Below are 23,432 nucleotides of genomic sequence, written 5' to 3'. Positions count from 1 at the left end.
GCCTTATTTCGCGCTCTATCTCTCTCGTCTTCCCAAAAGTGTGACACCAGATCGCAGCTTCGACGAGATCGCTCCGACCCAACCGGTTTCAGTTGACGTTAACAGGTCCTCCGCAGCGGATTACTTTGCGGTCAGCGTCCGCTTGGAATTGTGTTTACATCCAACGCTGGGGCGTGTGTGAGTGTAAGTGTGTGTTTGGGAATTCCCCGGAGCACTTCGAGCGGTCGCGACGTTGGGAGGCGAAGGCGCACGGTAAAGGTTATCAGTGTCCGGAACACGATGGTTCGCCTCGCGGGGTGCTACGCATTAGCGCTTGGGACGCTGTTGGTCCTGATTGCACCGAGTACGGCGCAAAGCTGTGGCATACGGAAGGCGGCCAACACGCTCGTGTGGAAAGGCCAGGAGGCAAAGGACGGATTCTGGCCCTGGCATGTGGCCTTGTGGCGCAGTACGGGTGGAACGATCAGTTACTTCTGCGGCGGAACCATACTCGATAACAACGTAGTGCTAACGGGTAAGTGTGACGCACGTCTGGAATAGAAAGCCAATAGTTCGGGAGTTTCCATTAGATGTGGTGTAACAATGTGGTGCTTCCCTTTCCCCTACCCAGCGGCTCACTGTTTGCAGACCCCGCTGGGACCGATCAGCCGGGAACAGATCACGGTGCAGGTCGGTCGCAACCGACTGAAGTTAGCGGACGACCGGACGAAGGAGCACGAAGTGGATCAGGTGTTCATCCACCAAGATTATACCTCTAACACGGTGACCGGCGATATCGCCCTGATCAAGCTTGCCACTGACATTACGTACACGAACTTCATCCAGCCTATCTGCCTGTGGAGCGATGGCCTGCCGTCGATCGTCGGACGGCGCGGGTTTGTCGTGGGATTCGGCATCGACGAGTCCAATCGGCCACCCGGATCGCTCCGCGAAGCTCAGCTGCCGGTGGTGGATAACTTCCAGTGCGTGAAAAGCAACCCTGGCTTCTTCAGCCAAACGCTTACAGAGAAAATGTTCTGCGGCGGCGACCGGAACGGTACGAGCGCGTGCAATGGCGACAGCGGAGGTGGTCTGTTTTTCCAGTTCGGCGAAACATGGTACATCCGCGGCATTGTATCGTACACCCAGAGCCGGCAGATCGACGGGGCCGATTATCTAGTTTGCGATCCGCACGAGTACACCGTGTTCACGGACGTGTCGAAGTATCTCGACTGGATTGCACCGTATCTGCGCAAGGCAGGCGGTGTTGCGACGCTTCCGCCACCGGTGGACAATAGCCCGAAGCTAAACCTGCTGAGCTTGGATACGTGCGGTAGCAACGCCTATCCGTATCAGGAAGAATCTTCGAAACCGGTCTTCCTCGGGTATCCCTGGGTCGGGCTGCTCGAGTACACCGAAACCGGTGCGCGCGAGAAGAAAACCCTCTGCCATGCGACGCTCATTAGCGACCGTTACCTAATAACTGCCGCGCACTGCATCGTGAATCTGCCTCCTCGGTACAAGCTGTAAGTATACCCGGATCGCGCTAGTCCCGCGTCATCTGACAACCATGTCTCTCGTGATATTCCGTAGCTCAACGGTCCGTCTGGGCGAGTACGATAAGACCACCAACAACGATTGCGGCGTCATCGACGGAAGTACGGTGTGCGCACCGCCAGTGCAAACGCTACGCATCGAGTCCGTCATCGCGCACAAATCCTTCAATACTCCAAAGTTTGCGAACGATATCGCGCTCGTCCGGTTGCGCGATCGGGCCGACGTCAGCAAGCGCAACGTCAAGCCGATCTGTCTCCCGTTCTCGAAGGAACTGCGCAGCTTCAAACCGTCCGTGTTCACGCTGACCGCTTGGGAGGCAGGCTCGTCGGCGGCCAAGATCGAGCGATCGGAGCGCGGCGTCGTCGATACCGTGGAGTGCCAGCAGAAGTACACCGAGGAGTCGATCGCGCTGGAAAAGTCCTTCCGCGAGATTTGCGTCCTGCAGCAGGCGGCGACGGGTTCGCGCTGCAAGTTCCCGGCCTCCGCCGCACCACTGCAGGCGGTCCAGAATGTAAGAGGAACCCAGCGCTACGTACTGCACGGTATGCTGTCGTACGGCCCGAAAACATGCAGCACTTCCTTCCCGGATGTGTACGTCAACGTGGGCAGCTTCATGGAGTGGATTTTAAGTAATATGCAAGACTAGAACCGCCGATTGCGGGTCGCTTAGAAAGGAAGGGTAAACAAAATGCAAACAAAAGACTAAGTTCTGACTCCGTCTGCAACACATACAACAGAATGCTCAAATAAACGCAAAATGTGTCATGTAAATGATAACAAAATCAATTTATAATTTTATAAAAATAGTTTCGCAACTAACAAGAGAGAAAACAGATTCATATCGATTCAGTTTACTACCCCGGATTCATCAGGGTTGGTTATACATTTTGTATTGGAATAGTTGAATTTTTATATTTGTACCTCTGTAACAATGATTCTTGTAGTCATGGAGGCAAACCGGTTTTCAATTTTATAATTCACTAACAAAGATTAAAAATACCTTACCGGTTGGGTTTAATGGTGCCCTAATCAGGTTTAACTATTCTTGTTCTATGTTTAAGAGTACTCCTAACATGTTTCAGCTTGCCCTATCCTCTGACAAATCTTGTAAACTGATCGTTCGGACACCCTGTATGTGTTTTACTAATAAAAAATATGTATTCTTTTTTTTTGTCTGTTGTACAGAAAATATAATCCTCCTTTAATAACATAATTGTTCCTCGAGTGCTAGTAGAAGTCCTAGCTATTTTTTAAAATTACAAATTATAGCCGGTTAGTGTGGCCGTTGACATCAGAGTTGTTTGTAAACTGCGGTGAAACCTTGGAGAACATCCCTTTAGGTAGATTTATTTATCGCTAAAAATAATTTTGTCATCCGCTTGCTCTTCGGGCTCCAGCGAGTCCAGTATCCAGTCCATATATCCATTAATGCTCGTGTACACGTCGGGATAGTCCGAGAGGCACTTCGAGGACCCGAACGATAGCAGCCCATGCAGGACATACCGATCGCTGCCCTCAATCTTCTGGATCACTTGGAGCGGGGCGGCCGAGGCGGTGAAGTTGCACGGACCCGCGGGATCATACTTTTGGAAGGTGCAGATGTGCCGATCGTCCGACGATACGACAATCTTCTCGGCCGCGTACTGCTGCCGGCACTGGGCTCCATTCTGGCGCGTCGGTGCCGTCCGCTGCAGGACGGGGGAGTTGCGTGACCAACCGACCTGCACGTACGCGTTCGGGATGTTTTCCCGGAGCGTGGCGCTAACCGGAAGGCAGATCGGTTTGATGTTGTCCTTGGTGACGTCCGCCTTTGTGCGTAGCCGGATCAACGCAATGTCGTTGCGCTTCGTCGCCTTGTCGTACTGCTTGTGCATGACGATCTTGCCGACGGGAAGAAGCTTGGCGTCCGGGGCGCACCGCTTTGTGCCGTCCATTTCGACGCAGTCCGGTTGCGACCTCAGGTCGTAATCGCCCAGTCGGACGGCGAGTCTGCGAATAGACGCGTGATTAGTTTGTGACAGCCGACAGGGAGAGGCCGCTTACTTACAGTTTATGCTTGGAGGAAACCCCTGCCACACAGTGTGCCGCCGTCAGGACGTACCACTCGCTGATGAGGATACAGTGACAAAGGGTGCGAGGCTCGCGAGTCCTCTCCACGGCGTACTCCAGCAGTCCCATCCAGGGGTAGTTGAGAAAGATCGGTTTCTCCGCCTCCCTTCGGAACGGGTACGCATTAAAGCCGCAGATGTCGAGGTTGAGCTTCGACAGCCGGGGATTCTGCCTCACCAGCGAGCTGACCGGACCGCTGGCGAAGCTCTGCACCTTGTGCTTCTGCTGTATCCAGTCCAGGTACCGGGCGACGTCGGTGAACACGGTGTACTGGTACGGGTCGCACTTTGCCTGCCCATTGACGCCCGGCGTGAACGAGACCAGCCCCCGCACGTACCACGTACCGTCGTACTCGAAGAACATTCCTCCACCGCTGTCCCCGTTGCAGGCGCTCGTCCCGTTGGCGCTTCCACCACAGTACATCAACGAGTTGAGCACCGCACCGAACGCGGGCCGGTTGCTCTCCAGACAGCTCGCAAAGTCCACCACGGGAATGTCGGCCTCGCGCAGATAGTCCGACACCTCGTTGGTCTCCGTCAGCCCGAACCCCACGACGTAGCCGTACTTCCTTTCCACCTGCGCCAAGTCCGGGCCACGGTTCCACAGGCACACCGGTTGAATGTAGTCACTCATCTCGATGTCCGTGCGCAGCTTGATAAGCGCTATGTCGTTCTGCACCTTATCGGGCGCGTAGCCCGGATGGGCGATGATCCGGTCGGCTTCGTAGGCACGCGATCGCTGGTCCGATATGCGCAACCGTATGCGACCCACCTCGACCGACACCAGATCCACCGACAGCAGGCCATTAGGCGTGAAGACACAGTGTGCCGCTGGAACCAGACGTAGGAGATTAATGTGACGTCCCGGACACAAGAGACTACCACTTACCCGTCAGGATGGTGTTCTTATCGATGATCGAACCACCGCAAACGTTGGTGAAGCTGCTCTGGTAGTGGTGCATGATGCACGCGTGCCATGGCCAGTGCCCCGCAACGGCTGCGCGGGCGTTCAGTATAAGGTTGTTGGTGTTCACCTTTCGTCGGCCGCACTCCTGCGAACTTCCGGTACCGACGAGAAGCAAGGCTGCGATGACGACGGAATACCCAAACGTACCACCACGCATGCTGCCGAAGAGATGCTGTATTCGCACCAGTGTCCAATCAGCGACTGAAACCTGCTACCCGAAACGCTACGCCGAAACTGATCGTGATAATGGATGGGATGACGCATCAGCACGGCGAAAAAATAAAACCAGTTTTAGACTGTGGTCGTAGCTGATTATACCACCGGCTAGAGCAGATTCGCTCCTTCTTCCGCTTTATCAAGGTGAAGGCAAAGATGTGGGTCAAAACATGGAAAACCCTGGGGGAAAAAACGGCACATGCATCAAACCAAGCCGAAATATTAATTTTTATTATTTTTATTTGGGATATGTTTCTGGTACTCCAGGAAGGCTCGGGTAAATTTAAACAATGCCTCAATAAAGAATTACAAACATACCGTCGGCATCGAGAAGTCTGCCTTAATCAACTGGCCATACCGGTTTGATCGGGTGTGGTATGAAATTACCTGCAGAAAAACCCACCACGCAGATGGTTTCGGTTTGCCTAATCCGTCAAGAGACTTTACCCGCTTCTCCTTCTTTGAAGCGAAGCTCATCAACTCTGAAGATCGTCTATGAATGTTATCCTTGAAGTATTCGTACGTTGATCCTGTTCCTAAATATTGTGAGTGAAAGCATAGTTCTGGCCATTGAATGAACCGTGGCGGGAATTCATCTTCGCCTACTAATTTGGAATTAGAATCCTTTCTTCGATATTTTGTGTTTACAAAGCAACTTAAGATATTCAACCAGCTTAACCTTGGAGGACCCAACTTCTTGACTTAACTTCGAACACATAATTCGCGATCAACCCTTAACCGCTGGTCAGAGCTTTACGCAAACGCATGCTCCGATATGGCGTTCTATGGGAGTTAAGGGACCTCAAAACATTTTAAATATACTGTAACAAGCTTCTAAAGCATCATACAGTACTTGGATTTTTTACCACTTGTCGCTGTCTTACTTTAAATAATCTTTAGCCACGTGGTCCGCGATAAAGCTGTATGTTTTAACACACAATCAAACGTCCATGGGAACGAGGGATTCATTTAAAATAATTCAGTTGTCAAACTTGTTCTAAATTTAATAGAATTGCTATTTTGCTTTTAACAGAAAGTAGCGAGCGTTTTCCGTTTTTGCATGAAAAGTCGTAGAAATTTGTCTATTTTTTTTTATGCAATCGTTAGTTTGTTTTGTAAGCGTAGGATTTTTGTGTTTGAACCTCTGTAACGGTAGTTCAGAGCAACAACAACATCTTTAACATTGTTACTTTTTTATATATTTGGCGACCCATTAAAACATCGTTCAAAGTATCTGACCCGCGGTATCGGACTCTTTTTCATCATCTGGCTCCTGTCAGGACTCCTGTGCCGACCCTTGGTCTATATTATCGGTGTTTTTTTGTGAATACCCTCTGGAGACGGCGCAAAGTAGCCAAAGAGCATGGTGACGGCTTCGGTCAAGTCTTCGTTCTCAAAATCCTGTGCAAAACGTTATCGCCCTTGTGGCTCCATTCATGCGTGTGGGTGTGCACCAGTATATAGATGCGACTGCATAAATCCCCGGCGCGGCCGGCCCGGGTCTAATTGAAATTGATAAAAACCGGACTGCTCGTTTAACAGTACGCCAGTTTGGAGATCACCCTGAATCGACCAAGACGTTCTGTGCCGAGCGTTCTAACGAGCGGCCGGAAGTGTGTGTGTGTGTTTTTTTCCATTCCCTTTCGAAAGGGGAACTCCCTCGAATTGCGATGGGCTATCGAAACGGTCAAGCAGCGGCCGGCACGGTTAGGGGATTTTTGGCAGCACTGTTGGTGGTCACGGTAGTGTTTTTGGCGTCCGCGAACGCAGAAACATTGTCGTGTGGTGAGCGAAAGGTGAAAACGGTCTACCTGGTGCAGCATGGCACCGAAACGAAGGAAGGTCACTGGCCGTGGCATACGGCCATCTACCATCGGGAAGGGAAGGAGTTCAATTACGCCTGCGGCGGATCGATCCTCGATAGGAACACGATTCTCACCGGTAAGTGTTGTTTCGGCGGTTCAGGTTTGTTGATTGCCGATCGATCGTTTGCTTCCGTTTTGCAGCCGCGCACTGTCTTTACAACCAGCGGGGGGCACTGGTGAAGCTGGACGAACTGTCGGTGCAGCTCGGACGCAATCAGCTATCGGAAGCGAGCCCCAGCTCGCAGGAGCACGTCCCGTTGGAGCTGATCGTGCACCCGGACCACAACCGGAACAGCGTGGCGAACGACATAGCGCTGATTAAGCTGGCCACCGAAATCACCATGACGAACTACATCCAGCCGGTTTGTTTGTGGAACATGGAACCGGATCAAAAACTGATCGCCGGCAAGAACGGCACCGTGGTGGGCTTCGGGCTGACCGAGCACGATCGAGTGTCGGACTATCTTCGGCAGGCGCAGATCACCGTCGTCGACACGTGGACGTGCATTGAAAGTGATCGCGCGGTGTACGGGAACTCGCTCACCAGCAGCATGTTCTGCGGCGGTGGCCGGAAGGGTGTGAGCGCCTGCAACGGGGACAGTGGGGGTGGAATGTTTTTCGAGCTGGCCGAGACGTGGTACGTGCGCGGTATCGTCTCGTTTATGCCACTGCGTGAAAACGTCGGACTGTGCGATGGTACGAAGTACACCGTGTTCACCGATGTGGCCAAATATCGGGAGTGGATCGAGATGTACATCACCCCGACGTCGGCCTCCGTCCCGACCGATCCGTTGCTGGTGGACAACAGTCCCAAGCTGCGGCTACTCAATTTCAATAAGTGTGGCATTAGCGTCAATCTGACCGGAAGCTCGAACGATAGTTTTCTGACAAATCCGTGGGTTGGCTTGGTGGAAGTGATCCCGAGGGGACAGAACCGATCACAAGTGCTCTGCCACGTGACACTCATCAGCGAATGGTACGTCCTTGGACCGGCGCACTGCTTCATTAACGATGGACAGGTGTAAGTACTAAACCTAAAGGATTTTATACAGAGGTCTATGATCTTCCTATGAGCAAACTGACGCACCCGTGGAAAACCTAAGACCGAACAAGAAGCCACCATTTCATTTAGCGCTTGTCTTGTTTCAGTTTGATCCAACATGTAAGATTATTTTCCTCGTCGTAGTGAATCATGCTTCTAAGGCCATTTGGCCATATCGGCTTAGGTTTGGGAGGCCATAATGAACAGCGTGAGAAGCAAACGGAATTTACTTAGCTTGCTTGGATCGCTTAATTTGCTTAGATTTTCAACTTTTTAAGTTACAATAACAACATCATATTCATAATGAATATAGAAACAATTGAAAATCTAATATAGATTCTCATCAGTAAACATTAATACAAGAATACGACGATCTTGCTTAAGGATTACATTAGCTCCTGTAGAACTAAGTCTAACTTTGGTCTTTAGGATACAAACATTTAGGGCAATTTAACGGTCCGGAGCCCTTCCCGATTATCCCACCGCGCCACTGATTTCATAGAGTTTGTTTAACAAAAATGTGTTTTACGTTTTAGGCGAACTATTCGATTGGGCGATTACGATACATCCACGGATACGGACTGTGTTGAGCGGCAGGGTACAACGGTGTGTGCGCCACCACTCCAAAGGCTCCCGATACAAACCATCCACATACGCCCGGACTACAACCGCATCTCCATCACGGACGACATAGCGCTCGTTCAGCTGCAACAACCGGCCGACATGACGCAACCGAACGTACGTCCCATCTGCCTCCCGGTGACGCTGGCCCAACGCAGCTACAAGCCAGAAAACTTTACACTGGCCGGTTTCCCAACGGAGGACGGCACCGTCGTCGCGGAAAGTAATCCAACGTACCTCAACTCGGTCAACTGCCAGCAGCGCTTCAACGAGATTGGGTTTCCGTTGCGCAAAAGCTACACCCAAACCTGTGCCAATGGGCTGCCGGCGAACCATACCGGGCCGTGCATACGCATAATGTCCGGCGCGCCGCTACAGACGGTGCAAACGTTTGGCCGGCGTGAACGACGCTTCCTGCAGGGTATCCTATCGTTTGGGTCGCGTGAGTGCGATCCTACCGTGCCGGATATCTACACCAACGTTGCGTCGTACCTCGAGTGGATCCTGTACAACATGAAGGACATCAAAGTCAATGCACTGGATACGCGGGATCGGCTGGTGTTTACGAATTAGACGAAAAGGCATTTCATTTCGAGATCATTTTTATTAAAGACACACCGGTCCGGTCTCTTCCGTACCTTAAGCTGTGGTCCGTTCCTGTAATAATCATTAATCGTAATACTGACAAGAAAGATCCTCTTTGTCTCCACTTAATGCTAATCTTATTGCAACTGATGTACAAAATATTTGCCTCGAATCACGGTTTGTAGCTTTGTTGCGCCAATGCGCGAGCTTTCCTTGCGCTCGCTTAGTCGTCCTTTAGGAGTAATAAAATGGCATGGCATGAGCAGCAGTAGTTGCTCACTTGATGGCAATAATTTTAAGTTTCTTCTTATTCCGATGCATCTTGGCGATGTGGCGCTCGAGAATGTAGCCCCGCAGGAACCGCTCGCCGCACAGCGGACACGGTGTGACGGTCATGCCCTTCGACAGTTCGCCGTGCACCTCGTACATATGGCGCTTGAGGTTGTACGATTTGGTGAATCGCATCTGGCACGGATCGCATGCTAGCGAGCTGCGACTGTTTTTGTCCCATGCGTGGAGCTGGTCCATGTGCTGCTCGTACTCGTAGTGCGTGGCGAAGCTTTCCTGACAAATGTCGCAACCGGGCGGTGGTTTGTTGAGGTTCGGTTTGGTTCGGCGGACCGTTCGCTGCTGGGCAACGGACGGTATCGGTGAGGTGTTACCATCGCACATTACCGTACCGCTTGGGGTCGTTTCCGTGCTGTCGGTGGTGGGTTCGCCAAGGGACATTTGGTTCACTTGCACCGAAATCGAAAGACTTCCCGCCGGGGTGAGCAGCGCAATTCCGTTGGACGGTGGGTATGATGGGTCATTACTAAGACTAGACTCCTCTATTCGCTCTTCCACTTCGTCGTCGTCTCCCGTGGCAATATCATCGGAATCTTGTTGGACGTTCTGTTGGCTCTCGTTTCCCTCGGACACTTCTTCACTATCGAACTCTTCTTTACACTCCCCGCTTTCTGCGGCATGTGGTGTAGCTATTGCTCCAAGCTTCTCTACTTGCGCACCGTCATTGTCGTCCTCCAGTTTCACTGTCTCAGGTGGGGTTTGCTGTTTCAACAATTCCGCTTCAACCTGCTGCTGCCGAAGCAGCAGCTCGGTCTCAGCGCGTTGCTGTTCCAGTAGTAGCTGCTGTCGCACGAGCTCCTCGCAAATCAGTGTCCGTTTGGTCCGTATAAGCACATCCTGTCGGAGGCATTCCTCGCGAAAGCGACAGAACAGATCGAGCATCTGTAAGCACTTATCGCAGATGACCGCCCCGGCGTCGTCCGCCCGCGTCAGATGCACGGAAGTTAGCACATCGATCATACGCACCAGCTCGTCCTTGGGGTCATTGTCTCCGGGTGGAAAGAGTGGGTGTATTATAACACCTTCCGATGCGCACAGACGACAAAAGTATTCCAAGGTGCTGAAAGCAAATGGTCAAATTAGCGACTTGGGCTTTCAGCAGACCGCACGCAAAACTTACAATCTCTCGTTCTCCATTTCCCACCTCTGCCCGACATAGACACACTGTTGCGATTTTAATGTTGCCGCAAGTTTTGTTGATGTTTTGCCTGGTTTGTTTTCCTGCCGTCACTTCCTAATGTTTACATTGATGTTTTGCAACAAAATAGCAATAGGTGCAGAAACCTTGGTTGGATTTTAAAAATGGAATCGCAATTTTGTTAATAACTTTTTGATCGCCTTACCGATTTTCATAAATGACCTCTTAAATGAAAGGTATTTTTCGGATCAACAACTTCGTGGAAGTTAAGATTTTTCCGTCTCTCTAGTTTGTGAGGTAATTAAAAAAGAAAAATGCCTCGTTTGAATACAATCACAATGGCGGGCGTGTGTCATTTGTGACATTCACACGAACCGGTACCGGTAAATTACCGATTCAGACTGAATAGTAGAGTTGTGTAACTCCGATTCAGATTCATGCTCTGAATGACTCTATGTTTCGTTTGTACGATTCATAATTCTTTTAATGAGAGATACACAAATCTCAACGATACATTAATGTTAAACGAACATAAAAGTTTAGCCCGAAACAAGCATGAAATAGGAAAAAAGTACCCCCTTCTTTTTTGGACGCTTAATCCACGTCGATGAAAGAGCCATGAAGATTCGTGAAAGATTCGTTTCGAAAGATTGATCAAAGTTTGAAGATTTGAACCCAAATTTATTAAGAATAATTAGTATTCGGTTTAAATAATCATGAAATAGAATGTAAAATAGACTATTATATATTCGTGGGTTTCTTGTAGTTCTTTTCACCATTCAATCTACAAATGTTCATGCTCTTGATTGAGTATTTCCCAAGACTCCAATACTCGTTCCTATGAGTTATTCTTACAATCCGAAGTTTTTTCGGATGGTTATAATTCATTGCATCTACAAAGTTTTGTTAAAAATATTGTATGTATATATATAAGTATATTTTCTTTTTGTATAACTATCAACAATTATACTACGAACAAAACATAATGATAAACGATAAAGAGAATCCAATGTCTCTGACATTTCCTCCTAATTCACTAAAACACTAAAGAGTAAACCCTAAGGCGTAGTAAAATTCGTGTGTTCTGTCCCTTCCTGGGCCGCGTCACGGGTTGGGGTAAGTTTACTTTTTCGCAAACTTCGCCTTCGACTCGTCCGCCACCCACGACTGCTTGTGGACGTTGAAGAGATGGCCGAGCAGCTGGAACCGGCGCGGAAACCGCTTATCACACTGATCGCACGGAAACGGTCGCTCGCCGGTGTGCGTCCGCATGTGCTCGCTGTACGCGAACTGGCTGCGAAACTGTCGATGGCAGATCTCGCACCCGATCGCTGTCCGCTGCCGTTCCCGCGTCCGGCCACGCGACCGTATCCGGTCCTGGTGTGCCGCCAGCAGATGTTCCTTCAGCTGGTGCAGATTGTTCTGGTCGGCCCCGCAGATGTAGCACGCGTACGATCGCCGCTCGAGCGCATCGATTTCGTCCTCGTTTCCACCGCCACCGCCGGCCACCGGTGGTGGATTGTTGTTGGCGGTGGTGGCCGGGCTGTGGTTGTAACCTGCCCTCGTCGCTGTCGCCACCAGCGGGGAAGGCGCACCGGTTTCCTCCAGGTCGCTGTGTCCTACTGAGCTACGACCACCGTTTGCCAGCGACGAAGAAAGTAACGAGCCTGCTGGTGGTGGTGGCCCTGCTGGGGGTAACGTGGGTGGCATCATGTGTGTTCGCATGTGCATCACCAGCTTCGTCCGTCCCGCAAACGATCGGCCACAGAGCAAACAGGGATACTCCATCCGCCGCCGTTTGTTGCTGCTCCGCGAATCCATCGATTCCGTGCTACGCCGGCGAACACTCGGCAGCCGGTAGTCTTGCGGCGCATCGTCCGAATCGTCCGAGTCCGAGGAGAAGTCAGCAGGCGCTTGTTGCTGCTGCTGCTGCTGCTGATGTTGCTCTTGCTGCCGTGCCCTTATCTCCTGGAACATCGTGTACAGTAGCAGCTCACGCTGATCCTCCGTCGGGGGCGGTTCGCCGTCCGAATCGGAATCGTTTCTTAGGAACAGGCTCCGTATGTAGGACACTTCCGGTTTTTCAAAGACCGCCGCCGCCGCTGCCGCTGCCGCAGCCGCCGCGGACGTATCCTGCTTCTGCTGGGGCGCTGACAATGCCGCGGCTCGATGCTGCAAAAGAATCGATCGTAACTGCGATGCGAGGGGGGTTTCAGTTGAAGGCACTTCATCCTCGGGCGGACACGGTGGCGACGGCGTACCGGTGGCACTCAGTGGCTCGTGCTTGGTCCGCTGATGGCCGGACATCCCCGTCTCGGGGGGTCCCAGCTCTCCGGAGGTATTACTTGCGGTTCCACTGCCATCGAGCAGCATTCGCTTCAGCAGCGATGAAGATGATCCGCCACCGGCGGGGGAGTTTGTGGCGCCCTCGGAACACCCACCGCTGGGCCCTGCCTTAGGAGGGGAACGGGCGGGGGATCCTTGCTGGAGTAACATTTGCTGCAAAAGCGAAGGCTTCACGTCTTCCTCCGGTGGATGCGTTGATCGGCCATCCTCAGCCGAGCCAGCCATGGGAGAGCTAATATTCGCGGTTGGTGGTTGTGGTGGTGGTTGAGGTGTCTGACGAGCCGATTCCGGTTCCGTGTTGGGTGACGATCGACTTGTCGTGGAATCGCGCGTTTGCAAAAGGATACTCCGCAGTATCGACGACGTACCGCCCTCGGAATGGGTTTCGTTTTCGATCGCTGGCTGCTGCTGCTGCTGCTGCGGGTGTATGTGATCTTCCGCACCATCGGTACGCACCTCTTGGCCTCGCTCGTCCCCGTCCCCTTCACCTCCTCCATCGTGGTCTAACCGTTCCACCGAGAAAGCGGGTTCACTCTTGATTCTAATCGTTGGCACTAGCAACGGCGACGGGGACGATGGCTGGGACCGTCGGCGACTACTTTCTGTTTCGACAGCTGTGCCACTGCTACCGTCGTCGTTGTTCTTATGGCCTGTGGTCGTTGTCGCCGCCCGTCGCTCCGCGCGAAGTATCCGATCGTTGTGCAGGCAGCGCCTCCGGTACTGATAAAACTTGTCGAGCGTTTCGACACACTTTTCGCAGACCTTCGCGGGATAGTCCTCCTCCAAGGTTATCTGAAAATGTGTGCATACACACACACACACCCATGTGGGGGGGTAAACGGAGAAACAAAGTCAGTCAGTAAGGGAGCGAGGCAGACAGAGACAGAGTGAATGGGTACGAAAAAGATTGAGCCATAAGTATGTCGAGGCAAGGCGAGCGCCCTGCGCGCTGCGTTCGCGCGCACGCTGGTGGGGGTAAAAAAGGGGTGAACGGTCGAAGGGAGGTCGTCGCACGTATGTACCGTCGTCCCCGATCTCGTCCGCAACCGCATGTTGCACCGCAAACACACAAAGAGAATGCGCGCTAGTTAACCTCGAGCGCGGCGGAGAATCGAATGCGCCGCACGCTCACGCGCTGCACGCTCGTCCTTGGAATGGTCACACAACGTACACACACACGCCTACCCCATGGACATCATGGCCCAGACATGAGCCACCGGAGTGCTCGAAGGTAGGCGAACGTGTGATGCGAGATCGGACCGAATGTCCGGTGGGCCACAGTGGCTCAAAGGGCGTACTTGATGGTTGGCATTAACGAAAAAAAAGAAATTTCACAAAATAAATGCCTCCTTGGATCGAAGGTTAGAAATACAACCTTTAACATACCGCATACCATAGCAACGTGAAAAACAACGGTCTCTTGTATAAAGTTTTAAATTACTTTGTTGAAATTTAAGAAGCCTTTTGAGACATCATAGTATGCTTTAATCATATTAGAGCCAGAAAAAAGGCTAATCGACTGCTTTTACCCACTTGAATGATTTCCCGAGTCGTTACAAAACGTATTTATTTGACTAGAGCTTTTTCTTCTAACACATTTACTAAGTGAAGACAGTTGTGCGGTTTCTTTGTCATGAACAAGATTGAAGAGAATCCTTGACGAAAACTTCACTGTGCGGCCGGCCAAGGACGGTCGACGGAGCAAGGCGATCGATCGTTCCATGTACCCCCGTGCCTCTTCCTGGCGTCCACTCCTCACCTGTATTGAGGTACACTCCAAAATCATCTCTAGCAGCTCGGCGGCAGCCCGGACCGGATGCTGCTGATCGGTCGCCGGATGATGCGCGTCCGGGAACAGGCTGCAGCTAAGTTCGTCCTCGTCCGAAAAACACAGTCGGCACCGCGTTTCGAACTGGTGCGTCGGAGGCAACACTTCTTGCGTCATGGTCCCTCCTGCTGCCCGCACTCATTGCGCTTTGCCACCCGGCCGTAAAGTGAAAACCGCCAAACGCCGGGGCCCTTGCAGTTCCGGTTGCGCTCGCGCCCGGTCAGTCGATTGAATAAAGAAATCCTTGAGACACTTCCTCGTCGGGTGCAGAAGAGGTGCATTCATTCATTCACTCCCAAGACACAGCACCACACAGCCACACGACACATTCCCTTTTCCGCTCACGATCACGAGCACACGATTCGGGATCGATCACCTTTCGCTACGTGCCGCGGAGGTTCACCTGGTTGAAGGTGCGGGATGGCGGTTGACTTTCACTTGGCACACCGGCGGAGAGGAAGAAGAAAAAGATGCACGAACCGTGTGTGCCTACGCTCTAGGGGTCTTAGCCTAATCTGCAACCCGCTCGAGCGGCGGAGGGGATGTTTTCCGCGAAGTTGTTACTGCGCGTCAATTGTGAGGGGATATGCAAAACGCTGCTGCGACTGCTGGTGTCGGGTCACACTTTTTCACACACACACACACACGCGCTTAGACCTAGCGATAGGCAAAGGAAGAGGATGTGTCAAATTCAAATGCGCGACAAACAAACGGCGCCACCGTCGATTGACAACGGATCCAAACAACACCACTACGAGATCCACGACGTCCACGACGAAGCCGACGACACGCAAACCCACAGGAGGCACGCGGGATGCTATGGAAACGGGTCGCCGCAGGCGTTGCAAATGATGTTTTTCTTTTCTACCTTCCTGTGTTTACTGCTTTTGGCACCACACTCTGGTTTGGCGTTCGCGCCGCGCACTCCCGGTTTCGCACCCGAAAACTAATCCCAAAACACGGACCAGCGGCCTTTTCTTCGCTGCGCGTAGTCACTTTCCACGAAGACAGATTACTACTACTGCCTACTCTAGCTGCCGCGCGGCAATGACGACGACCACGACGACGTTCCGCCAGCCTTGGTGGTGAAGGAGGCCTTGGTTGCCGTTGTTGTTGCTGGTTTTGTCCTCCGTCACCGTCAACACTCCGCGACGACGACGGCGGCGTTTGCTTGCTCGCTCTTCGCCGTGCTGTGTGCACTCTTTCGCACACGTGTGCTGACCTCGCCGAGCGCCCTGTTGTTGTTAGTTCATCGCTACTATACTACTACTTCTGTGTTGACTCGCGAAGCCTTTCGTTTCGCCGTTCCAACTGCGGCGTACAAAGCGGCACCGCCGCGACCTTCCGGACCGCAACCCCGACCGCCTCAGCCTTCTTTCCCCCCGCACGCTCACCGCGCAGGTCAATAACAAATAAATGTCAAATTTATTCACTACACCCGCGAGTCACCCACCCTCCCACCCATAGGACGAGACAGGGAAGGTTTTTGTCGGCGGTTCCTAATAACAACACGAGCCGATACGTCACCACAATTATATGCAACTTTGCCTCTTCCTCAAGCACCCGCTCACTTGCGCTACGGCTGAGGCGAATTGCATAGCTCTCGAAACGGTATGCACCACCACGTTGCTCCTCCGGCCCGACTGCCCTGGCGCCGCCAGGTCATCCGCCGCTCGCACAAACTGGCACGACGAGACGCACTTTCCTTCTGCCGTAGCAGCGATGATGAAACACTTCCCACACCGGGACACCGATGGACGGCCGTATATCTTCTGCTTTCTTCGATACGGTGGCCGATACGATCGTCAGCGAGCGGTTCTACGTACACGAATACGGCAGACGTTATGAGCGATCTGCAACGCTCATTTCGCACCTCGAACAAGTCGACTAGACCTCTGTTCGGTTCGTTGACCTCTGCTGGTGTCTAGTGTTGGCAAAGTCAGTAGTCGATCCCTCGGCGGACTCCATCGGATTGGATCCCACTTGACGGATTCAATAAACGTTCGGTAAAACCAGTTTGCCTTATCGTCAGAACTACTGTGAGCATCACAACTATATGCTTTTCTTCGAATTATCAGTTTCTTTACACAACCGTGCTCGTGCCTTCTCGCATTTGCTCTATTTAATGGATTGTGATTTGGATTTTGAAATTTCAGTACACCGGATTTGGTTCGAAAGATTCGAATCCTAGCAGGGATTCGCTATATCCCACCTCTACAGCTGTCATCTAGGATTGTCAAGCCGAATGCCAAGTGTCAAACACAAAAAGTTCCGATGTACCGGTGTGGGTTCAAAACCACTGGGTTCAAAATCGGAAAACATTGGATTTTTCTAGTGTTGGGCAATTTTTATAAATTCAAACTTTTGAACGAAAGAATTTGAATCTTTTAGTGTAGGAAATATGAATCGTGGAACGTTGTTGAAAATTCTCCATAAATTCACATATCTTTTATTATTTAGTATTCACACTTCTTTGGAGAACCATTAAGCTTTGATTAATCGAAACGAAACGTAAATGCAAGAAAAAATCATCAACCTTTGGAAATTGGATTTGTACCGTAGCCGAACATTTTGGAAAACCGACGTTTCGCACCCAAAGTTTGTTAACTTATCAGAAAGTAACAGCTCATATTCGGATAGGAATATTTCAAACAATCCAGCTAAGTTAACACTTCTAAATAGGTTTATTTTCTCCTGCCCTGGTGTTCACGTTTAATGCACATCCGTTCTTCCACCAGCCCAGCGCTATTATTGTGTATTACTTCGCTCACACCGCATGATACAATTAGCTAATCAATGGTACGTGTGAATTATATTATGCTCGTGTGTGTTTCCATTTTTTCCCCAAAACACCTATATTCTACCATTGGGGGTACGGTGTTTGTCGCATTATCAGTAAAAAATAAACGTAAACGTTCTACTACAAATCATCCACGCCACCGTGCGCTTCTGTATGCTTATGTTGTAGCTATTGTTCCTAGGTTGTCTCTAAAAGTCTTACAAGTTTCTTATAGCTTCTACACATGTTGCCTCTAATTCGTGTGTTGAATAAGTAGTATCTGTTAAGCCTGCTCGTTTCGTACGTTGTTGCTGAATTGCGTGTATCTTGGTTTCGTTAATTATTAAGTACTTTTTGGCTGCAGTGTTGACGATCGCAGTTCCTACGATCGCCCGCATGGACTAGAATAGTTGGTTAATCTAGTGAGCAGTTTCATGGACAGACTTGGAGCACAATACTGAACTAGAAACAACCTAACGAGTACTGTATGGCTTTGTAGTTAAAAAGTAATTCAAAATGGAAGCATTCAAACGTTCGCAAACCATTCGCTTGATTTGCACCTTAACTTTCCTTCGCAATCACGTAAAAAAGGACATTAACTTAACAACCTAATCGGATTTTGTACAACGCGCTATGGGAAAGAAAGCGCAGCATTCTTGTAGGAAAACTAGTTTACACTTCGAGTTTGGACCAACGTTCCAAGTAAACTAAGAGACAAAAATAATCACATATCCAGCTGCCGGTCCTGCAACTGTCCCTCACTGTGCGTCGTAGCGTCCAAGGGCTGCGTAGACTTCGGCCCGCTTTTCGTCGATCGCTGCGTGCATCGCCGGACTGTACGGATCAAACTGCAGGATGCGTTTCTTGCGCCGATAGATCCCTTCCTTCCGCATCAGTGCACAAGCGAGCAGCTCCTATGGGGGAAGGGAAAAGATAGGTTAGCTTCGTTATCGGCAAACCTGGCCCAGGGGGCTCACCTCGTCCGGCGTGTGGTTGAGAAACTTCAGAATACTGCGTAACGTTCCCTCGACGTTGGCGACCAGATCGTCGTAGAACACGAGCCGCACCTCGCCGGTAAAGTTTTTCGCCCAGGAGAGGTTCGTTTGTTCCCACGCCCAAAGTTTATTTTTTACAAATTGGGTCCAATCTAGAAAGCGCACCGGAAAAACTTGTTCAGGTGAAATTGGGCAGCGTTCGGTCGGGCGCGCGCCGGCACCATACTCACATCGACCCTTGGTCCTACGGTAGCGGTCGGGCGAGGCAAATCCAACGTGGCCGCCGGACTGGCGGTTGAACTCGGCGAGGATGGCCCGCTCCGGGTCACGGACGAGCAGGATCGCTTTCGTGTATGGGGCCCAGGCGTTCGGGCCCCACTCGTGCGTTTTTACCACCAGCACCTAAGGGGGTAGGGGAATATTAAGTACGAGGGGAAAATTCCAAATTCCTCAGAGGGGTCTGTGGATGCTGAAGCATATTTTGCGAACTGGATCAGATTATTCATGACTTGAGGCGTGAAACAAATGTACGATGGGGAACGTAATTATATGCTGCAAAATGCCCGGATCTAGTTCTGAGTAATTCCTGCATAAACAAGGACAGTTGTCATCCTAGGGCTAGCTAGTTTTCTCAGAAACCCAGATTTGCTCTGCGTTCGTTGAAAATACGTTTCGAATGAACTGAAATTATTTTCTTAGGAAATCCCAGAGAAGCTGGGATGTTAATTGTAGGAAGTCAAAGGAATAATATGATGTCCAGTTTGGTGAATAATTTTGGATCCTAGTTCCAGAATGGCACTCACCGAAGAATTGGCAACGCTCTCCGCCGGGAAGCCACTTTTGAGGAGTCCATAATCTTTGTACACACTTCCTGTCAGAATACCTATGGAATGAGGAGAAGCGGATGAAACCACGACCCTTTTGCCCCACCCTTTCACCCATCGATACGTACCGGTGGCCTGTTGTAGGAGGTACCGCAGCCAGGTGTTGCCACTGCCCGGGAATGACACGAGCGCTGCCAGCTCCGGCTTCGACCTCCGCAGCTGCCCTTCGCTGCTTCTTACGCTATCACTATCCACTAGCTTACCACTAGGCGCGTCACCGTTGTTAGGCCAAACGGACTGCGAGGAACTGCTGGTGACCGGGGAGGCCAAACTGCCAACGAGCGGCACCGCACCTCCCGCCGGCTCGGGTACTGAGTGTAGGTTCTGGTTGTGCTGCTTCCTCAGGTCACCGTTGTTGCTGCCGCTGCTGCTGCTGCTGCTACCACCACTGCCACCCTTTCCCTGGTGATAGCTGTACACGCTGAACTTCTTGACGAAGTGTCCCGGGAATGTCTGCAGTAGCTTGGGCGGCTTGCGGGGTACCCGGGCGGGGGCATCGCGGTAGTGGAGCTCGGTGCACCACTGCAACGGGGGCTTCTTGCCCATCAGGCCCAGGTCCCGGTTGCGCAGCGTCTCGAACTCACCGTACCCGCGCGGCCCATGAACGCCCCGCTTCTGCTGCGGTCCCTGCAGGCTGACGAAGGACAGGACCAGTATGCCACCGACGTACACCAGTATGGTGCCGGCCACCCCAAACAGTCGCCAACCGCGCAGTGCCATGGCCGCATTATCGAATCTGGAAATGGAACCACGAATGGGCGGCGATGTGGTTAATGAAGATTAATGAAGAGATTATCTTAATTACGAAACGTTCGGCTGCCAATGAAGTCCACACGGAATCCAAGATGGATGAAACTGGAACTCCAAAGGGTAGTGCCAGCAGCAATAACAACAACGAGTTAGCTCTATTTAATAAACACTGAAATGAGCTCCACGAACGTGCGTGTGTCGAGTTTTGCCAACACTTTAGCTTTGGCACTGAGAAATAAGACCAGCGTTATCGCACTGAAGACGCTTACCACTTCGCCAAGCCATCTGTCCGCGACTACCTCGACCTCCCACAATGGTCTCCCCACTTTGATGAGCACTTCTTTGGCGCATTTCTGCTGCCCTTAGCCGTCTGCAACCCGGCTGGTAAAGAAATCACGCCCGGACAGAGTCAGTATTTATTGACTATATCGTGGAACCGCTCGTCGATCGCTCTACGTGGTTGTTTGCGGTGGATCAACCGGAGGTGCCGGGGGAGGGTGGGTTCGAGCGCCCGTGGCACACAGAAGGAATGCCAGCGTACGTGCCATCTCGCGGAGTAGTAAGCGCTCGAAGCGATGACCTCATGCGCAAATACTACGCCCTCTCCCTCCACGTGGCAAGAGACCTTCGAGCGACGGTGGCACATTTGGCGTGTCCACAAACGGAACGGCGTTGTTTATCGCTGCACAGTTCACGTGTTTTCCGTTTCGCGCCATACCGAAGCTCAACCGTTTGTCATGTTTTTAACCCTACTTAGGAGTTAGGAATCAAGGTTCTCAGAATAAACCGGTTCGAGTTCGAGATCGCTCTTTTATCCTCGAAAGGGTGCTCGTTTTTGCATGCACGTGTGAGTTTTCAGAAATAGAAGCCAACCGTTTACCGCCGTCGCACAAGCCCTTCGGTGTGCGATCAGCCGGGACCACTTAACCTACTTGTGCTCCCAAACTGAACCCCCGGGAGATACGGTGAATGGGTGTACAATGTCAACAGCCCAGGAGGAGGGCGGAAGCCGTATACAACGGGGTGGTGGGTCGCTGGCGTGAAGACAAAGTATTTTTTACCCCGCCTATGAATAGATCGTTATCTTCCGTTTGTCGTATGGATAATTATCACGTAATGCGGGTGTGACAAATGTCGACAAACAGCTTCGATGACCAATCGGTAAACATTGCGGTGGGCCCATTGTCAGCATAATTGGATGGGTCAGTACGGTGAAGTAATTTATGGTGTCGGTAGAGCCATTGCACGGTTTTGCAAATTATGGGTCATTAGATAGCTGATTAAAGCTACCTCAATATCAATTAAATCATTTTATCACCTCGTTTTAGATCGAATCAAAGCGATTGTTTTAATAAATCATAAAATTACCAACAAGAGGCGCACAAGTCTGGGGTCGACTTTTGCTATTATTAAACGGTTTTTACCGCTGGTCTTAACGCTGGCTTCGTTGTTTTGTTTTCTACTATCATCAAACGAAAAGGCCAACTTGCGCCTGCACTTTGGCACCAGTTTGAAGCATAGTTTCCCGAGGACGCGGTGCCCCAGAAATGCAAATTCACGCGAACAATGCAACCGAGTGGACACCGCCGTCTTTCGTGGCGTTTTGAGTCGTCGAGTGGTTTTGGCAGCAACGACGGCGACGGCGACATTATAGTTTTGAAGTAGTAAAACCTCCTCTTAACCGAGGAAATTTGCTCGTTGGTCTAGATTTTCTTCATCGTCGTAAAATGGTGAGTGTTGGTTGTGAGTTTTTGATGCAAAAGTCGACGAGGTGCATTTAACAAGGACCGGGCTTAAACTGAAGTTTTATGTTACGCCCTTCGTGTACGCTCGGGAAATTGGCAAACACAGCGAAGATGTGGTTGTTTATGTTTTAAAACGTAGAGATTCTGCTTCGGTGCAAGGCAACCTAAACCTTACTCACTGAAGTAGTTAAAATCTACTAGTTTTTAAAATTTATTGGTTTGTCGTTGTTTTCACAGTACTGTTTTATTTACTTAACCCTTTCACGACCAAAGGAAATATTTTTCCCATTTACAAAACTCGTTACTGTTTGTTCAACTATTATCAAAACGATGTTTTTGAAACGAAACATCAAAGAAAAAATTATATCAAAGGCGGTAAATGTCTTTCTGAACGAATAATGGTGGGAAAACCTCACTTATGGTTTAACTGACGATGAGTTTACATTTTCTATAAATATCTAGTTTATTATCAAAATGGTATTTATTAAAATAAACATTTTCCTTCATTAAACTGAGAGTTACAAAATCTTTTCCAATCAGTCAAATTCAACATTAAAAAAGAGAAATATTTTGAATCCCAATATTATGACATAAAAACAGTCTTAACATGCTGATGACTGTCGATGTAATATAAAATAAAAGCAGAAAAGAAAACCAAAATGATCCATTTATGGTAGATGATTAAATTGTTGCCAATTGATTTACCATACAAAGAATGAACGATACAAAAGCGCCCCAACTGAAAGCCAAAAGAAATAAATTCATTAATCGAATGGAATATGAATCGTTTTCCCGCTTTTCCTGTACACGGCCACTTTATTGGAAATTTGATTTATCTGTTCCAAACAGGTTTAGCGAACGGTGCCGAGCGATGAAATCACACACAGACACCCGCCATTTGCCAGTTGGACGCAAGGGCGATAATTAGGCGATAATTTGTCGATCGATTTTGGACAACCCGAGCACCGTCGCTCGTTTTGGGGGGGGTCGGCATCAGCTTTCGAGGGCACTCTTTCGATGGGCCTCTGACCGACACGTTGCCAACCAGCTGCTGCTCTAATGAGTGATCTCTTTACCAACCCAGGGCCACAAGGCTATCGAATGACACGATGGATGCTGGCCCGAGGGCACCAGCATACCAACGACGACGCTGAGGACGACGGCGACGACACAATGTTTCGCATAAAGAACCGGCTAACGAGTGTTAAGTGCAACCTGACAGCGATTTCCATTATAGGCACAGCACGGCATCACAACGCGACGCTGGTTGGTGTCGAAGTACCAACCCTCTCCGCCGGTGCCAGCGGGAGGGGACGACCCTTCGGGCGGTTCATCCTTGCCGGCCTTGTCGGCCGATTCGCCGTACAATGCACCGACGCGGCCACTGCTGGTGGCTTTTATTATCCTCCCTGGCAGCGCATAATGGCGAACGAGAGTTGCCACCGGCCAGTTAAGGAAGTGGATGTGCGAAAGCCGTTTCTTCATGCCGTGCTTCATCGCCTCAGCGCTGCGGGTCTCAAAAAGGACCCTCCCAATAGCCGCTGACACCTACCTCCCCTGGCCAGGGAAAAGTTGTCCCATACACTGTTGACTCTATCCGATGGATATCTTTGACGTGTGGATTACGGTGGCATGTCTAACGGATGTTTGTTGTGCGGTGTTGTCCAGGACAAGTACTG

At 50.7% G+C, this 23,432-nt stretch overlaps 4 protein-coding genes across 4 annotated transcripts; 1 reads left to right on the top strand and 3 right to left on the bottom strand.

The window, feature by feature from the left end:
* Nucleotides 1–279: 279 nt before the first annotated feature.
* Nucleotides 280–8,928, top strand: LOC131284490 (uncharacterized). The gene is made up of 7 exons (XM_058313350.1): nucleotides 280–514; nucleotides 611–1,505; nucleotides 1,573–2,176; nucleotides 3,776–4,097; nucleotides 6,523–6,768; nucleotides 6,834–7,713; nucleotides 8,271–8,928. Exons 1-7 carry the CDS (start codon nucleotides 280–282, stop codon nucleotides 8,926–8,928), a joined length of 3,840 nt encoding a protein of 1,279 aa, XP_058169333.1.
* A 23-nt stretch (nucleotides 8,929–8,951) lies between these two features.
* On the bottom strand, nucleotides 8,952–10,425 carry LOC131288957 (zinc finger and BTB domain-containing protein 44-like). Its single transcript, XM_058318141.1, has 2 exons — nucleotides 10,409–10,425; nucleotides 8,952–10,348 (listed from the first exon to the last, which is right to left on the bottom strand). The coding sequence occupies exons 1-2, from the start codon at nucleotides 10,423–10,425 to the stop codon at nucleotides 9,217–9,219; spliced, it is 1,149 nt and encodes a 382-aa protein (XP_058174124.1). The 3' UTR covers nucleotides 8,952–9,216.
* An 899-nt stretch (nucleotides 10,426–11,324) lies between these two features.
* Nucleotides 11,325–15,970, bottom strand: LOC131289579 (ras-responsive element-binding protein 1-like). The gene is made up of 2 exons (XM_058318867.1): nucleotides 14,532–15,970; nucleotides 11,325–13,564 (listed from the first exon to the last, which is right to left on the bottom strand). Exons 1-2 carry the CDS (start codon nucleotides 14,715–14,717, stop codon nucleotides 11,549–11,551), a joined length of 2,202 nt encoding a protein of 733 aa, XP_058174850.1. The 5' UTR covers nucleotides 14,718–15,970; the 3' UTR covers nucleotides 11,325–11,548.
* A 2,167-nt stretch (nucleotides 15,971–18,137) lies between these two features.
* LOC131284489 (WSCD family member AGAP003962) lies at nucleotides 18,138–19,978 on the bottom strand. Its single transcript, XM_058313349.1, has 5 exons — nucleotides 19,327–19,978; nucleotides 19,178–19,257; nucleotides 18,605–18,776; nucleotides 18,357–18,526; nucleotides 18,138–18,293 (listed from the first exon to the last, which is right to left on the bottom strand). The coding sequence occupies exons 1-5, from the start codon at nucleotides 19,976–19,978 to the stop codon at nucleotides 18,138–18,140; spliced, it is 1,230 nt and encodes a 409-aa protein (XP_058169332.1).
* Between the last annotated feature and the right edge of the window lie 3,454 nt (nucleotides 19,979–23,432).

Source organism: Anopheles ziemanni, chromosome 3 (genome assembly GCF_943734765.1).
Source record: "Anopheles ziemanni chromosome 3, idAnoZiCoDA_A2_x.2, whole genome shotgun sequence".
Taxonomy (NCBI): domain Eukaryota; kingdom Metazoa; phylum Arthropoda; class Insecta; order Diptera; family Culicidae; genus Anopheles; species Anopheles ziemanni.
Note: the sequence above shows the minus strand (reverse complement) of the source record. Positions and strands in the feature narration are given on the sequence as shown.

What these genes read in the sequence shown, in the direction of transcription:
- LOC131289579 (XM_058318867.1), bottom strand. Translation starts at nt 14,717, where the DNA reads ATGACGCAAGAAGTGTTGCCTCCGACGCACCAGTTCGAAACGCGGTGC. An exon ending in TGGAGTGTACCTCAATACAG is followed by an intron (nt 13,565 to 14,531) that starts GTGAGGAGTGGA and finishes ACACATTTTCAG; the next exon opens with ATAACCTTGGAGGAGGACTA.
- LOC131284490 (XM_058313350.1), top strand. Translation starts at nt 280, where the DNA reads ATGGTTCGCCTCGCGGGGTGCTACGCATTAGCGCTTGGGACGCTGTTG. An exon ending in CTGCCTCCTCGGTACAAGCT is followed by an intron (nt 1,506 to 1,572) that starts GTAAGTATACCC and finishes GATATTCCGTAG; the next exon opens with CTCAACGGTCCGTCTGGGCG. An exon ending in GAGCACCGCACCGAACGCGG is followed by an intron (nt 4,098 to 6,522) that starts GCCGGTTGCTCT and finishes ACGGTCAAGCAG; the next exon opens with CGGCCGGCACGGTTAGGGGA.
- LOC131284489 (XM_058313349.1), bottom strand. Translation starts at nt 19,978, where the DNA reads ATGGCACTGCGCGGTTGGCGACTGTTTGGGGTGGCCGGCACCATACTG. An exon ending in AGAGCGTTGCCAATTCTTCG is followed by an intron (nt 18,777 to 19,177) that starts GTGAGTGCCATT and finishes CTACCCCCTTAG; the next exon opens with GTGCTGGTGGTAAAAACGCA. An exon ending in TCAACCACACGCCGGACGAG is followed by an intron (nt 18,294 to 18,356) that starts GTGAGCCCCCTG and finishes CTTCCCCCATAG; the next exon opens with GAGCTGCTCGCTTGTGCACT.